The following is a 14,671-nucleotide window of genomic DNA, read 5'->3' on the forward strand; positions in this document are numbered from 1 at the left end:
GGCAAGTAAAGAACGTGTCCTGCTTTATGTGTCTCTTGTAGGCAGTGCACATCTTCAGAGATGTGTGGATGAAAGACGCCATATAAAATGCAATCAATTATGAATCACCATTACTGAATTAATCACATGTATGATTAATACAGTAATAATAATTAATGGGAGTATGGTCTAGAGATTAGAGCTGAGAACTGGCAGGGAGGAGTTGGGGTGCTTCTTGCAGTCTCTATCACTGCCTAGAGGTGTCACCTTGCAGCAGAGAGTAGGGGGATGGGCTTGGGTCTTGGCCTGTCTCTCCAAGCTCCTGTCTTGTTTGCAGAAGTAAGGGCTCCAGGGATACTTGAAATCCCTAGATGGTCCTGGGCTTGTTCATAGGATTTTACCATTTACTTGTAGTCTTGTCTCAACTGCTCAAGGTCAAGGGGACAAAGAATTTCTTGAAGAATCAAAATCTTGGTCTGGTGAACTAAGATAATGGTGAGAACATGGCAGGGGGTGGATCATGAGCTTATATTGACTTTAATCAGGGATGTGTGTTCATGTCATCTCTCTGTCCTTCTGTCTGTCTGCATCAGGGTTTTTCTTCTTTCAGAAACCCCCAGAGGGTCTGACCTCATCTGTTCCCTCTCATTGCAAAGATAGGATATTATTTTTGTTTGTATGTCCTTATAATTTCCTATTGCTCATTAGCCCAGGAATAGTTCTTCTTTGTAAAGTAGTCAAGCAATGTAGAAAGAATATACTAGAGGGTTTCAAAAACTTCATAGAAAAAAACCCATTACCTTGGAATTCTATTTTTCCAAAAACTTTCTGAAGCCCACCTGTATATACGGTATGTGTGTGGGGAGGGGCGGGGGAGCTTCAAAAAGTTTGCCAAAAAAATGACATGAAAAAATAATGGAATTTTTCCATGAGTTTTTTTAAGACTCTTCATTATATATACATATATATTATGTTGTTGTTTTTGTTAAGTGCTATAGCAGCTGGTGAGCTTGAACCACTGACTTTGCAGTTCAAATGACTTTGCAGTCTGATGCATTAACCCACAGTGCCACACCAGGACTCCATATATAGCATATTATATGAATAATATATTATATGAAGTCTTGGTGTGGTGCTATAATATAAGCACTGGATTGCTAACTGAAAGGCCAGTGGTTCAAACCCACTATCAGCTCCTTGGAAACTCTATACAGAGTCACTATGAGTTGGAACCAACTTGACAGCACTTAACAACAACATATCATATATAATCATGTAGATGTACACACATAAATTCTCCTAAAAAATAGATGGAATCAAGTGAAATGCAATGGTTTGCAGAAGATTTTTGATAGCAGATTCTACATACACAATTTAAATTAAAACCATACAGTGGAGCCAAAATCCCACCAATGAAGAGAGTGATTAGGCTGCTGGCTAGAGGGGAGCCAGAGATTATTTTGGGGGAAGATTCATCAACACTTTACTGACCTCAGTGCTCAGCCTCTTTTCATTCCCAGTAAAAGGTCATTTGTCATAAGGTACCATAATGATGCTTAAAAATGAACATCCCCAGACCACCTGATCCCTACAAGGCTAGCCTCTTCTTTGTTCCCATCTTGGAAAATGAGTACTTAGTTGTTCACTTGAATGGAATGCTGACTCCTAGAGGCTGCTATGATGTGCTGCCAACCCAGGGATGACTTACAGGGTAAATCCCTTTTTCCTTCAGATGAAGAAACTGAGGCCAAGAGCAGGGAGGTAACATCCCCCCAGGCCTCACAGCTAGTTAGGGAACTGAGTCAAGAAAATACTTTATTCTGGCTCTCAATCCACTGCTCATTCTACTACCCATAAATTTCAGGATCTGGAGACTAGAAAGGCCAGAAGACATCCTCTGGAGCAGGTCCCTGAAAAAGCCTATTGGTATAGGCTTGTTGGAAAGGCAGGAAGTGTCAGAGGAGGGAAGCTGAAGAGGCATTTTTCAAATGGAGTCTTGGTGTGTCCCTGTGGGATAAAGCACTGGACTTCAAGGTCGATTTGAACCACAAGGTCGGCAGTTCAAATTCACCAGCTGCTCCTTGGAAGCAGGGCCAATATGAGTCAGTACTGACTCGATGGCACCTAGTAACAACAGCAAATGAGTTGGAACCCACTCGAAGGGCATTTAACAACAACAGTAGGCCTTTAAAAAAAAAAAAGATTCTAGTAACCCATGAACTCCTGGTGTGGCACTGTAGGATAATAAGCACTGGACTGCTAACTAAAATGTGGGCATTGCTGTGAGTCGGAACTGACTCAACAGTTAACTTAACAACTTAACAACAACAACAACAGAGGCCCATAGCTTTACATATGGATTACTCAAACCATTCTGGCAATAGCAGGTCCCTACACCATGCTTAGATAAACTACAAATAAAAGGCATCTTTCTCTAGGTCTCTTTGGCTGTTGATGACAGCATCCAGCGGGCGGTGATGATGGGGGAGCTGGGCATTTCTGAGGGACTGATGGTCCTGCCTGGGGGGTGTGTGGGAGGGGGCAATAGCAGGCTGAAGACCAATCCAGGCCATCACTCACCCTCCCAGGGAACTCTATACTGTGCCTTTCCTCACTGCTTGCAGGCTGAATGTTTAAAATCCAAATCCCTGAGATCAGTTCTCCAGGGCGCTTCCATCTGCTGGACACTGGGAGGTCAGACTAGGGGCTAGCAAGCTTCTACTCCCCTGGACAGCCTTGGAGGGAGTGGTGGTCCGTCTCTGCTGGGAGGAAACTGAGAGCAACACTGAAAAGGGCAGATGCAGGAGGAAGTGTTCAAAGGCCTTGACTTGACTCCTCCTTGGAAAAGAAAAGGCTTACCATTCACATTTCACAGATGGGGAAACTGAGGCCCAAAGCAATGTGTGCCATACCCCAAGTTAACCAGCAAGTTAGACAGCAGCAGAGCATTGGCTTGGGAACCTGGGAGCCCTATCTGTGAGGTCAGAGTCTTCCTTATATGTGTGACCTTGGGCAAATTACTGAACATCTCTAAGCTTTATCTGTAACACAGGGATTTGCTAATAGCACTTAAGTCAAGCATGGTTGGGAGAAGTCAGTGAATAATGTATGTAAACTGGTTCACATGGAGCCTGGCATAAAACAGGTGTTCAATAAATGTTAAATTATTATTGTTGTTGTTGTTATTAAAGCAGAGGACAGTATTTAATTCTGCATACTCTGCCTGTTTCATCACAAGATTCTAAATGTTATTCAGCAGAACAACACCCTCTCCGGGCCTAGGGGAGCCAAGAAAAAAAAAAACCCTCTCCAGGGTCAAGGTAGAGGGAAAAGGTGGCTATGGTACCAACATTGAGTTGCCAAATCTTGCTCCCATTTCTGACACCTTCTGTGACCTTGGACCAGTCCCCTCTGCCTCTCTGTCCTCAGACTCTTTGTTCTTGATGCATCCAAATGACAATGCTGCCAGAGAGCAGCAGTGAGACTGTAACCCATACAGGAGGCTGGAAGCACTCAGAAATCCCATGTCCCCCTGGAAGCCCAGGAAATAGCCTGGCAGGAAACCTCCAGAGACTTGAAGAGCCCAAGCTGACCTGTCTTACCAACTCCATGGCCTCTGCCCTGGTCCCTGCGGGAGTCCTTCTATTTTTCCTTGGCTGCTTGCCAACTCGCCAGGGTTGGAGGCCACCAGCCCCTGAGCCGGGCCTCAATTGCCCCCTCTACTCTGTACTCCCTGCAGAGCCGGTTTGACTTCATCAAAAGCAGGGCCCATCAGGGTGGAGGCGGCGGTGTGTCAGCTGGTATTCTGGCTCTGGTTGTGCGCTCAGATCGCTCCCCCTCCCCATCTCCCCAAATCCACCCACCCACCCCTTTACCCACTGCTTAGGGCCTTCTGTGTGTCAGTACTTCGCAGAGGGAGTCAGGGGAGCAGCCTTGATTCCTTGGCTGCTGAGGGGCGGGGAGAGACTGACTTCTTTGGCACCCTTCCTGGTGCTGATGGGGCAGCCCCCACACCGATGGACAATGGCACCCTGGTCTGGTCCTTGGGGGGAGCAATGAAGCAGCAGCCCCGCGGCGTCCTTCCCACCAGCGCCTGACCCCAGCCGGTTGAGGATGCGCTTTGCGCTCAGGGACCCGCTAGCCCCCCGGCGGGGAGGAGATGTTTAGGCAGCGACCCCCCGCCCAACCAGAGCAGGTTTGCTCCCACGGTCGCCCACTGGGGCCACCCTGGTCGCGGGCCTTCCAGGACGCCTCTGCTCATGGCCCCCCTCCCTGGACCGTAGCGCGTCCTCCGAGTCTCGCAGTATTTTCTCCCTGCACCTTTAAGAAGACCGTTGCTCCGTGGTGGGATGGTGTGTTAAAGCCACACAGAGGAAGTTACGCAGCCCGGATCAGACCGAGAGATAAAAGCCCCGATGGTGATCGTGAGTGATGGCAAGAGGATTTAGCTTCGGCATTAACTTGGAGCGGAGTGCAGGGGGGGCAGTGAAGCGCCCTGCCATCTGGCCCGTGCGGCGCTAGGGGGGATGCCCCGGCGCCCAGACAAGCAGCGGCAAAGCCCACCCGGGCAAGGGGCTGCCCGGCGCCCCCGCGCGGGTCCTCCGCAAGCAGCCCAGGGGGCTCAAAAAGTTTGCACTTGTTAGCGGCGATCTACTGCTGGGCCGGGGCGGGCGATGCGGGCTGGGTGGGCGGCCCCCTCCCCTGGCCCGCGTCTCCGGGACCGCTGCGGGCAGCCCCCCCGGCAGCCAGAGGGCTCCCCAGTTCCAATCTGACGGCGGCGGCGGCGGCCACAGCAGCAGCGGGAGCTGCGCGGGGACCAAGCACAGGTTCGCAGCACTCCGACCCTCGCCCCCACCCAGCTCCAGCCTGAGGGGGGAAAGCGGAGCGCCAGAGGGTGGCGGTCCTTGGCCTCCCGGGTCTCCGCTCCGGGAAGCCGCTCCGAGCCGGGGTAAGGCAGGCGGGGGGGTGGGAGGGAGAGATGCTGCAGCTTTGCCAGTCTGCTTTCATTTTTAAAGGGCTTGGGTGACCATGCAGGCTTTCCATGGGCCAGGAGCCACTTAAAGCAGCCCCGCAAACGATCGGATGCAAAAGTTATTTGGTAGCGGCTGCTAGTAGCTGAGGATAGGAAACGCCGGGAGAGGGGTGTGTGAGTGTGCATTTGTAGCAGCATCCAAAAGGAGTAGCTTGTCTTTCTGGCTGGCTTCCCCCACCCCACACACACCCCCAACCCCTAGATCTTTTCTCATTCTGTGTGTGTGTGTGTGTGTGTGTGTGTGTGTGTACTGGGGATAGCAATTGCAACACCGCCTGAATGTTTTTTGTTTGTGAAAAAGAAATTAACCCTTCCCTCGGCGCTACTCCCCCACCCCAATTTCATCGCCACCATCTAGACTCTCCCCTTCCCATCCCTCCGTAAATGGGATTGTATGAGTTTTGCACAGTGAAACTCTTGGCCAGCAACGGCTGGAAACTTCTTTCCGGGATGTGGAGGGATGGGTAGGTGGAGAGGGACGGGGGGCTGGTGTGCAATAGAACCTCGAACTAAGTGGCGCGCAGAGAGGGGAGAAGAGACTATGGGGAAGGCGGGAAGAGGAAGAGAACGGAAGGCTAGCGGGATCTGCCCGCTTTGGAGTAAGTTGCCTGGAGGGGCGTCGGGGGTGGGGGGCGGCGGCGGCGGCGGCGGCGGGGTACCTGCAAGCAGCGACGCGAGGGAAAAGGGTGCACTTATTTCTCGGACGCTTGGCTAGTGTCTCCTAATTAGAGGTCGTGCCAAATTAGGGGCCGGGGCATTATTGAAGACTGATTATTAATTGTTCCGATGGCTTGCACACAACTTTGGAAAAGGCATCAAGCAGCGGAGGAGTTGCCCTGTATCTCCTGTGTAACGCGGTTCACAGTTGACCGGAAGCGTCGACTCGACCCCGACCTCTCGGCTTTGGCAGCCGCAGGTTGACCCCTCCCTCAGGCCCACGGGGATACACCTCCCGAGGCCCCAGGCACCCAGCCGAAGTATTCTCCCCGCGTGCGGTTTCTCACGCCCAACTTTCCCGTGTTTCCCGCACCTTGCTCTGTTCCCCCGCCGCTGGGAAGTCGTGGGGGTACTCTTGGGGCGGAAGAAGGCGTCGGTTCCCGCGCGGAAAGTACCTGGGCCACCGAAAAGGGAATGCCCACTGGGCCTGCGGTGTGCCCTGGACACTTCCAGAATTCGGCCCACGTCGGAAGGTGGCCTTGGTCTACCAGGGCTTCCCTTTCCTCGCCCTCCAAGATTTGTTACCACCCAACAGATTTTACTCCCCTTCGTCGTCCCCACTCGAAAGTGAAGGAACCTCAAGGTGGGTTGGGTCCTAGGTGTCCCCAGGCACCCCCAAGGTCCCTGGAGGCCCCACACCGGCGCCCGCCGCCGCAAGTGTCCCACATGGCGAGGGAACAGCCGGCAACTCTGAGTTGCTCGAGAGCCCAGCCAGCTCCAAGAGGCGCTAATTCAATAAGACAGAGAAATCTGAGTTCAGAAATCCTGATAAAATCTAATTTTCGGGTTTTAATACCCTGGCTATCAGCCCCCCTCTGTTCCTGAGGACTCTTAAAAGAAAATAAAGCGCATTGATTCTATTTGTTTCTGAGAACTGCAGTGTCTTAATAATATCAGGTGAAGATTTATTTTCCAAGGAGTAAACAATCCTCCGGGATACAACCTCTGACATGGACATTACCCCCTTCCCCCCTCCCCCACACCCCTCGCTGGCTTTCGGTCTCCTTATTTCGCGGACTCTGACGTCTCTCTCCCCCCTCCCAATTATTTTTCTGTCTTTCCTTTTTTTTTTTTTTCTTTGCAAAACCCAACTGTAATATCCGTGTGCTGAGCTCACAATTCCCCCTACGGTGCCAACAACGCCCAATTGATTGATTGACTGGTTGTAAACATATCCACCACCATCCTTCCCCACTACCACCACCACCACCACCACCACCATCCGACAGATTTTGTTATTGTTGGCTTTTTTCCCCCTTCATTTTTCTAGGGAAAGCGTGGCATTTACACAAACAGAACTGCAAAGCAATTAATAGATTTGCGCTGCGCGCGGCTCGCGGTGGCCTCCAGGCCTCCCGGGCCTCGTCGCCTCCCGGCGCCCGCCGGGCCCTCGTCCAGCGCCTTCCAAGCCCCGAGCAGCCGCTGGTCCTGCAGATAAAGGAAACCCGCAGCTGGGTCCTCCCTGCGAGCTGCAGCCTGGCGCTCTGGTTGTCCTCGGGCATCAGGAGCTGCCTACCTGTTAGTGAACAGTTGGGAGTCCGCGGTTGGAAGAATTAATTAGGGACGTGCTGTTTTCTGGGCAGCACAGAACTCGAGTAGAGCCGTCCAAACCTTTGCCGGCCGCGCGATTTTATTTTTACTACATTTTCTCAGGCTGTAAAAATAGACGCCTGGCGGTTCTTTCTGAGAGTTTTCTAGCAACCGAGCGCGTTCAAGGCCGGCCGGGCAGTCTCTAAAAAAACAGGTTTCTTATTAAACAGCCAGAGGTGAGATGTGAAAATGTAGCCCTAGTCAGCTCCTCATTCATCTCCATCAGGAGTCTTTCAGCCAGATAGAGGGGTAGGGGCCAGCCTTAATGCAGATGTATGAATCCCCCCTGCTTATAGCCACCCGAGCAGGGGCTGGAGAGCTCCAGCCAGAGTTAAGGTGCTACAGGCCTGTGGTGGCCAGGCAGAATGGACATTCAGGTTTGTTATTTCTGGCAGGAACGTGTTTGTGACTGGATGGAGAATGGGGTTTCGTGGAAAGGTAGTTATCGCCTCATGGGCCTTCCATTAACACTGGCTGAAGCGGATGTCAGGTGTTAACAGTCAGACTGAGGTTCCACACTAAATTTAGGGTTGGGTTGGGGAATTTAAATGCAACATCATAATAATCAGAATAATTAATCATGTAGGTCCATCTGCTGTGACTCATTGCAATAACCTTTGGCCCATTGGCTGGTAGTTTTGGCCAGGTTCCCATACTGGTGTTGGGCTTGAACTCTCCCGGTGATGTATCATGTGTCTGGGAACACCACATTACTAAGAGTCATGCATCTGACAATGTAACATTCATATTAGTTATGTCTATTTGGGCTTTAAAATCATTTCCAGTGGCTTAAAATAGTAAAACAATAGTCATAATAGTGAGCCATTTGCAAGCAGAGCCTCTAAGGATGATCTCAAAATTTCAGCATTGGTCAGAAAATCTAATATGAGAAAACACTGTCACTCCTGGGAAAGTCTTCAATAGCCCCTGTTTCTTCTAGAGAAAAAAAAAAATTTTTAAATTTCCATTTCAGAGGGTGCTTATGGTTGGGAAGAGATATATCTACACCTGGTTCTTAATTGTTGGCCTCCATGTGGACCCATAGTTTGTCTGCACCCATAGATACCGTCTCATTTCTGCTTTAACAACTTTGACATTTGGACTTGTCAGTCAAGGTATTTTAAAGCAACCATTAAATCTTGGCTTCTAGGATGTTTTAGAAAGTTGCTGACCCAGAATGGGGGTATGTCTGCTGACCTAACACCCCCATAAATGATGATAAACCCCATCACTTTTTTTTATAATATGTTCAATTTCCAAATGTGCAATTCCGATATTAATAAAAATAACCCAGTTTTCTCCGGAGACCTTGCTAATGCAACCTCATTTTTTGCACATTTTGCCAGAGAGCTTTTGTTCTTATACATCTTTACCCCGCCCCCCCTTATTTTAATTTGTTGCAGGTGTTGTTGCTAATGAGCTCTCTCTCTCCTCTCCTCTTACAATGAAAGACAAGCCTGGATGGATTGAGAGCTGAAACCTCAGAAACTTCATAATAAGTTACCGATGGCTAACAGCCAAGGTCAGCGGGCCCCCATTAGTGCCTCTCCCCACCAACCTACAGCTAAATAACCTCCTCCCCAGTTAAGGCCTCAATAGCGTTTTTTATTTTTCAGTCCAGTCACACAATTGTTCTTACTTTGAATCCATATAAAAAGAAATCTCTTTTATTGGTCTGAAATGCCAAGTCCAGTCCCAAAGAGAAACATGTTTCCTGCTAACATGTACACCTCCTGATTTTATTTTATCTTTACAACACAGGCTGGAGGGCTGTTTTGCAGTTGTGTTGAGCACATCACACATTAAGGGCCCTTTAAAGACCTGGATTGATTGGAAGGACAGAAATTAAAAGCAATCTGATCCGGCCTCATGCCAGATCCCTGCGGATTTTCTCCCTATCCCATTTCCATCCACTGTCACAATTTGAGAATCTGCCTGATTTGATCAGATTCACCTCTGGGAGAGGTGTAATGCCAAGGTTAGGAGGACACCAAGTTATGGGCAACTTTTTGATCTGCCCATCAGCAGTCTGAGAAACGCTGGCCCTGAATTTTCTGTATCAGCCTTTTGGAAAAAGCAAGTTCCTTGCTGGTTGCAAACCTGCAGTGCTCACCGTTCCTGGGACATCCCGGCCACCAGTGCTCGGTAGATGTGGCATTTCCATGCTGAGGCTGAAAGTCCCACCTGACCCCATTGCTGCCTCTTCGGGGCCTCTCTGGACCACTCCCCTGTGGACTCCGCAGCCATGCTGCACCTGCTGGCACTCTTCCTGCACTGCCTCTCACTGGCCTCTGGGGACTACGACATCTGCAAATCCTGGGTGACCACGGATGAGGGCCCCACCTGGGATTTCTACGCCTGCCAGCCCAAGGTGATGCGCCTGAAGGACTACGTCAAGGTGAAGGTGGAGCCCTCGGGCATCACGTGTGGAGACCCCCCTGAGAGGTTCTGCTCCCATGTAAGTCAGCCCATTGCTGTTCTCTTAGCCCAAACCAAGGGGGAGGGAGGCTGTGTCCCAGACCCCTGGGATGGATGAACAGAGTGGAAGGGTCAGGATGCAAAGTTGACTTGGATTGGAACCAGGTTTTTGTCCCATCCGGGAGTTTTGCCAAACAACTCTGGGGTCATGTGATATTGCTCTCTAGGGTGGGAACATTCTTTGCCAGCTGGTCTACCATCAGGAAGACCATGGTAATCACATCTCCCCTTGCAGATAAGCCCTGCCATCCTTAGTAGGAAGGGAATGGTCCCGGGCAAGCAAGCGAGTGAGGTATTATGTAAAATGTTGCACCCCAACCTCCTTGTGTTGATCCATTCTGGGTACACCCTCCTACCTCCACTCACTACAAGCCAACAGACAGCACTGTGAAGCCAGGGTGCACCAAGCACTGAATTGGCACTTTGCAGAGGATGGTTTGATGGAAACACAGAGAGGAAGGTGAGGATTAAGTCAGAATAGATGGGGAGATTGGGGTCCTTGCCAGTTCTATCTTTGGGTGCTACTGCCACTGTCACTGAATAAGTCAGGGAAGAGGCAGACCTTCCAGAGTTGTCACTTGAGTTCTTGAGTTAAACGATGATGACGTTTCAGAGCCACAGAGTAACTTCAGGACTCAGGTCTTCGGAACAGAACCAATAGTAATACCAACAGGGATCACTGAGCTCCATGAGTGGGGGCTAAACACTTGATATGCAGCATTCCAATGAATCCTCACCTCAGCTCAGCCAGGCTGATTCTGTGTTGTATTAAAGTAGGAGTATTAATGTGTGGCCTCTTGACCTGTGCCATCTGTGGGGCTCTGTTCCTTCACTTGTAAAATGGGGACACTAACAGTGCACGCTCATAGTCTTATTGAGGTTCTCACACAGCAAGTGCCAGGTGGATGTTAGCTGTTGTCATTCTCCACTCGTAGATGGAGAAACTGAGGCAGCAGGCATGAAGGAACTTGCCCAGTGTCCCATAATAGGAAATAGTGAAGCGGTGATTCAAACTTAGTATATCTGGTTCCAAATCACTAAGCTGAGCCCCAGGATCACCACGTTGCTCCTGGGCATTGCTACGGAGACTCTGTGACTGATAGGAGGCGGGGCAGAGCAGCCATACAGCAGGAGCTGATGGAGGCAGGAGTGGTGGATAGCCCTCTGTCCTGTCCTTGGGGAAACCTCTGGGTCTCTGGGTTTGTGGTAAGGCTGAGGTGGTGCTCCCACCCTGGGGTCCTAAGAACTCTTCAATCCCATAGGGCAACCTCAGTCACACCACAAAGCAGTCAACCCAGGAGGTGTATTACATTTGGACTTATTATCAGCGATAAGGCTGTCACTGTGGGTGTTGGCTGGGCTGCTAAGAAGCCACCCGGGAGAGAAGGAGTTGGAGGGAAGGATTAAGGAGACAGCACAGAGCTGCAAGCAAGGGACTGAGCCATCCGTGGGGATTATTGCACTGGGCACCGAAATATCTCTCTTTCCCAGGAATGGACCTTGAAGGTCAGAGGCGAGCCCAGGGTGGGAGCCCAGCTCTGTTCTGCATCTCAGGCCAGCTGTCCAGTTCACACCCTCTTGGGAGCGGCCAATTTCTGCCTCTTATATTAGAAGTCTGCACTGGATTTTTATCAAATGTTAAACATTGCCTTTTTTGGGTGTTCTGAATGGGGGCAGGGCATGCAGCTAAACCAGAATCCACAAATCCACAGAACCATCTTCCCGTTAAGGGTTTGAGAGGTGACCATGTAATGTAGGTCCCAGACCCTCTCCTGGACAAAACCTGCTCAAGATGCCCTTGGCCCTGACCTCACTCTCAGACAGAGCCAAGGCAGGTGTCCACAGAGCCCTGATATCTGGGAGCAGTTCCTTTCCTCCCTCTTGGGAAGTAAGATGAAGGAAGCAGGAGAGGAAGAACAGCATCTCCAAGATCTTCAGTTAGGTAGATCCTCAGTGTCTCAACACCTGTTTGATGGACTTAAATATTTTATTACGGGCTGTCATCCAGCTCTGCTTTTGATTACAAATGTGCAGCTGACGAGGATGGGAATGCTGCCTCGGCAGGTGGAGGGCAGCCTTCTAGGAGACTGGACATGGATTCAAACCCTAGTGCTGCCATTTATTGAGGTTTCCCCTGAGTAAGTCGTTGTGTGCCTTTCATTGAATCATTTTAGGGTGCTCTGAGGTTGGCTATATGCTAATCCCATTTTAGGGATTAGAAAGGGTTGAATAAATCCTGCCAAGGTCACTCAGTTATTACATGCAGCAGAGCCAGACAGGGAACTTGTCTGGGGCGGGGACCAGGCTTACCTACCGGGCTGCACCCTTTTCTGAGCTTCTGCCTTCTCTGAGGATTCTCACTGTCTTCATCTGTAAAGCAGATGTGCTTGTGTCTGAAGGACCCAGTGCTGATGGGAGGGTGTAGCCCCATACATCCCCAGTGCTCAGGGTACACTAGCTGTTATTCACTTAAGTAGAGTCATTATTACTCTTTCAGTGGCTCCCCTGACTTTTCTTCTTCCTGGAGTTCTTATCCCTCTCCAACCTTTAGAACACCACACCCAGTATTTCTAGTCGCTGAGCAGCAGGCAGTACGTGCTCAGGAAGCTTAAACCTCTCCAGCCACAAACCTTCAGGCGGTTGGCTGGCCACCAGGGGGCACTCTAATGGCAGCCAGACTGCCCACTGCGCCCCCTACCATGCAATGGACTGTCCTTGTCCTTCCTCCCCTGACCCCTTTTGCCAGCTCTTCCCCAAGCCCATCCCACAGCAGGTGCTGTCCCCATAGCCAATCAGAACATGAGCCCCAGAGCACCTGAGGGTACAAGAGGGACCAAGGGGTGGCTGCCCTTTTCAGGGCTCAGGATGCATGACCCTCTCTCACCCCAAGCCTGCTGTCCTTCGTCCTTCGGCAAGGCCACCTGAGAAGTGAATTGTAAATTCCAACCTAGTGAGGAAGGGGAGGGGAGAAGAAGACAAGATAAATGAATAAATAAAAACCTATTGGCTCTAAATGCACAATGAGAATTAATAGGGATGAGCTCTCAACCGAGGATTCCTGGGCAAGGGCAAAATTTCAATGAAGGCTGCGGGAGAGACACCGCAGCACCCATCCTCCTTTGGTTTCCAGGGCTCAAGATGTCCAGTCCATCCGGGAGAGGAGGGAAAGGCAGTGTTAGCAAAGTTGCAAGGCAGCTGCAGCCCCCAGGACCCCTTGGAGGCTGAGGGCACGAGCACGGGGAACCAGTCCTATAGTCCTCCACACTAGCCGCCTGCTCTGCCGGTGAAAGGAGGGAGAAGCCCTTTCCTTGTGCTTTGGAGACAAAAGCTCACCACTTGAGACTCAAGGGGAAGATGATGAGGAAGGAGAGAGCCACAGTCCAGGCAGGATGATGTTTAGAGCTACTCAAGGTCTGCTTCTTGGACCACCAGCACTGACATCACCTTGTTAGAAATGTAAACTTCCAGGCTCAGCCCCAGAACTGCTGAACTGAAATCTACATTTTAATAAGAAATTCTGGTGATTGGAGTGGTTACATTATACAATCTGAGAAACACAGCCTGACATCATTGGTCCATAGTGGATGACACCTATTGTTAATGAAGAGATAAGGAGGCTTAAGTTCCCATGGGGTGTTTGCTGGGAAGAATTACTGGTGAAGGAAGAAAGATGAAGGGCAGAAGGGCTCAGGCGGTCCTGGGAATGAGGGAATGGAGCTGAGAGCTGAGGTCAAGGACAGGGCTAGTGCTTTACTGTGAGGGAGACTAGGGGAAGGTTGCAGAGAGAAGCAGTGATATACCGGCAGAAGCCACAGACTTGGACTCTCAGTTCACATTCCAGCTTTGTCTTTTGGGGGCTGGTGGTGAGGGGCAAGTCCTTTAAATTCTCTATGTTTCAGTTTCCTTCTGTAATGGGCATAGTTCACTCCACCAACTTCCTGGGAGAAGGAAGTACCTCTCAAAATATCTGAAAGTACTTAGTTAAGAGTGTAAGTTCTGTTCTAATGTGAGGCTTTAATATTATCATTTAAAAAGTACCCTTGATTTTTCTGTGTAGAAATGGATACACATTGAACTGTTATACATATATACAGAGGGGCCTTGTGGTGGAGAGGAAAATCAAGAGAAGACTGTGAAGGTCCATCTTTAAACGCTCACTTCTTACTCAGTTAGAACCTATTTTGCCTGCTCTGTGACTTGGTTTACCCAGCTGCAGAGCAAATGGTTCCACCCCTCTCTCCCTGGGGATCTGCTGGACTGATTAATGCAGAAGGCAGGAGGTTCCTGGAGTTCTTCAAGCCCCTCCTCAGCCAACATTGAACAAGGTCACAGACACCGTGCCAGACCTTGATGTTCATGTATCCATCCACTAATGCTAAGCTGACAGGCCCAATGGTCTAGGTCCCCAAACCCGTAGAGAAGTGTTCTCAGAACACCCATCCCCAGCCTCCTGACTTTTCCCACCATACCTACCTTTCAGCGAACATCTCCAGGATCTGACTTCATGTGTCAGAACTGTGAGGGGTTTTCGGTTGCACAGGGATAGCAAGATGACTTGGGGAGACTTAGAATAAGAGAAACACAATAGATGTCGAAGACCATAGCTAGCTACCAGTGGGTGATGAGAAAGGCCTAATATAATGGGAAGTTTAAAAGGGTGAGGGCAGCTCCCTTTCCAACTAACCCTTGAAGTTGCATCCCAACTCCTTGCCTTTGCCTCGGCAGTCTCCTGGGTTCCTTCCTGCATCCCTGCCTCCCAACTGGATACCTCTCCATTCAGTTTTCAAGGTTCAGGTTGGTTCTCACCTCCTACAGGAGATTGTCCTTTTTGACTCCCTCACCCAGTGATTTAGAAGACTCTTTTCTGTTCACAAC

The 14,671-nt window shown here is 50.1% G+C and overlaps 1 protein-coding gene across 1 annotated transcript in view; it reads left to right on the forward strand.

Annotated features, from left to right (window-relative positions):
* The first annotated feature begins 9,563 nt into the window (after positions 1–9,563).
* Positions 9,564–14,671, forward strand: part of NTNG2 (netrin G2) — a 78,222-nt gene continuing 73,114 nt past the window's right edge. Inside the window, exon 1 of the mRNA XM_006834993.1 lies at positions 9,564–9,776. Coding sequence (XP_006835056.1) covers positions 9,564–9,776 — 213 coding nt within the window. The remainder of the gene's footprint in view (positions 9,777–14,671) is intronic.

This window comes from Chrysochloris asiatica, unplaced genomic scaffold (assembly GCF_000296735.1).
Source record: "Chrysochloris asiatica unplaced genomic scaffold, ChrAsi1.0 scaffold00014, whole genome shotgun sequence".
NCBI lineage: Eukaryota > Metazoa > Chordata > Mammalia > Afrosoricida > Chrysochloridae > Chrysochloris > Chrysochloris asiatica.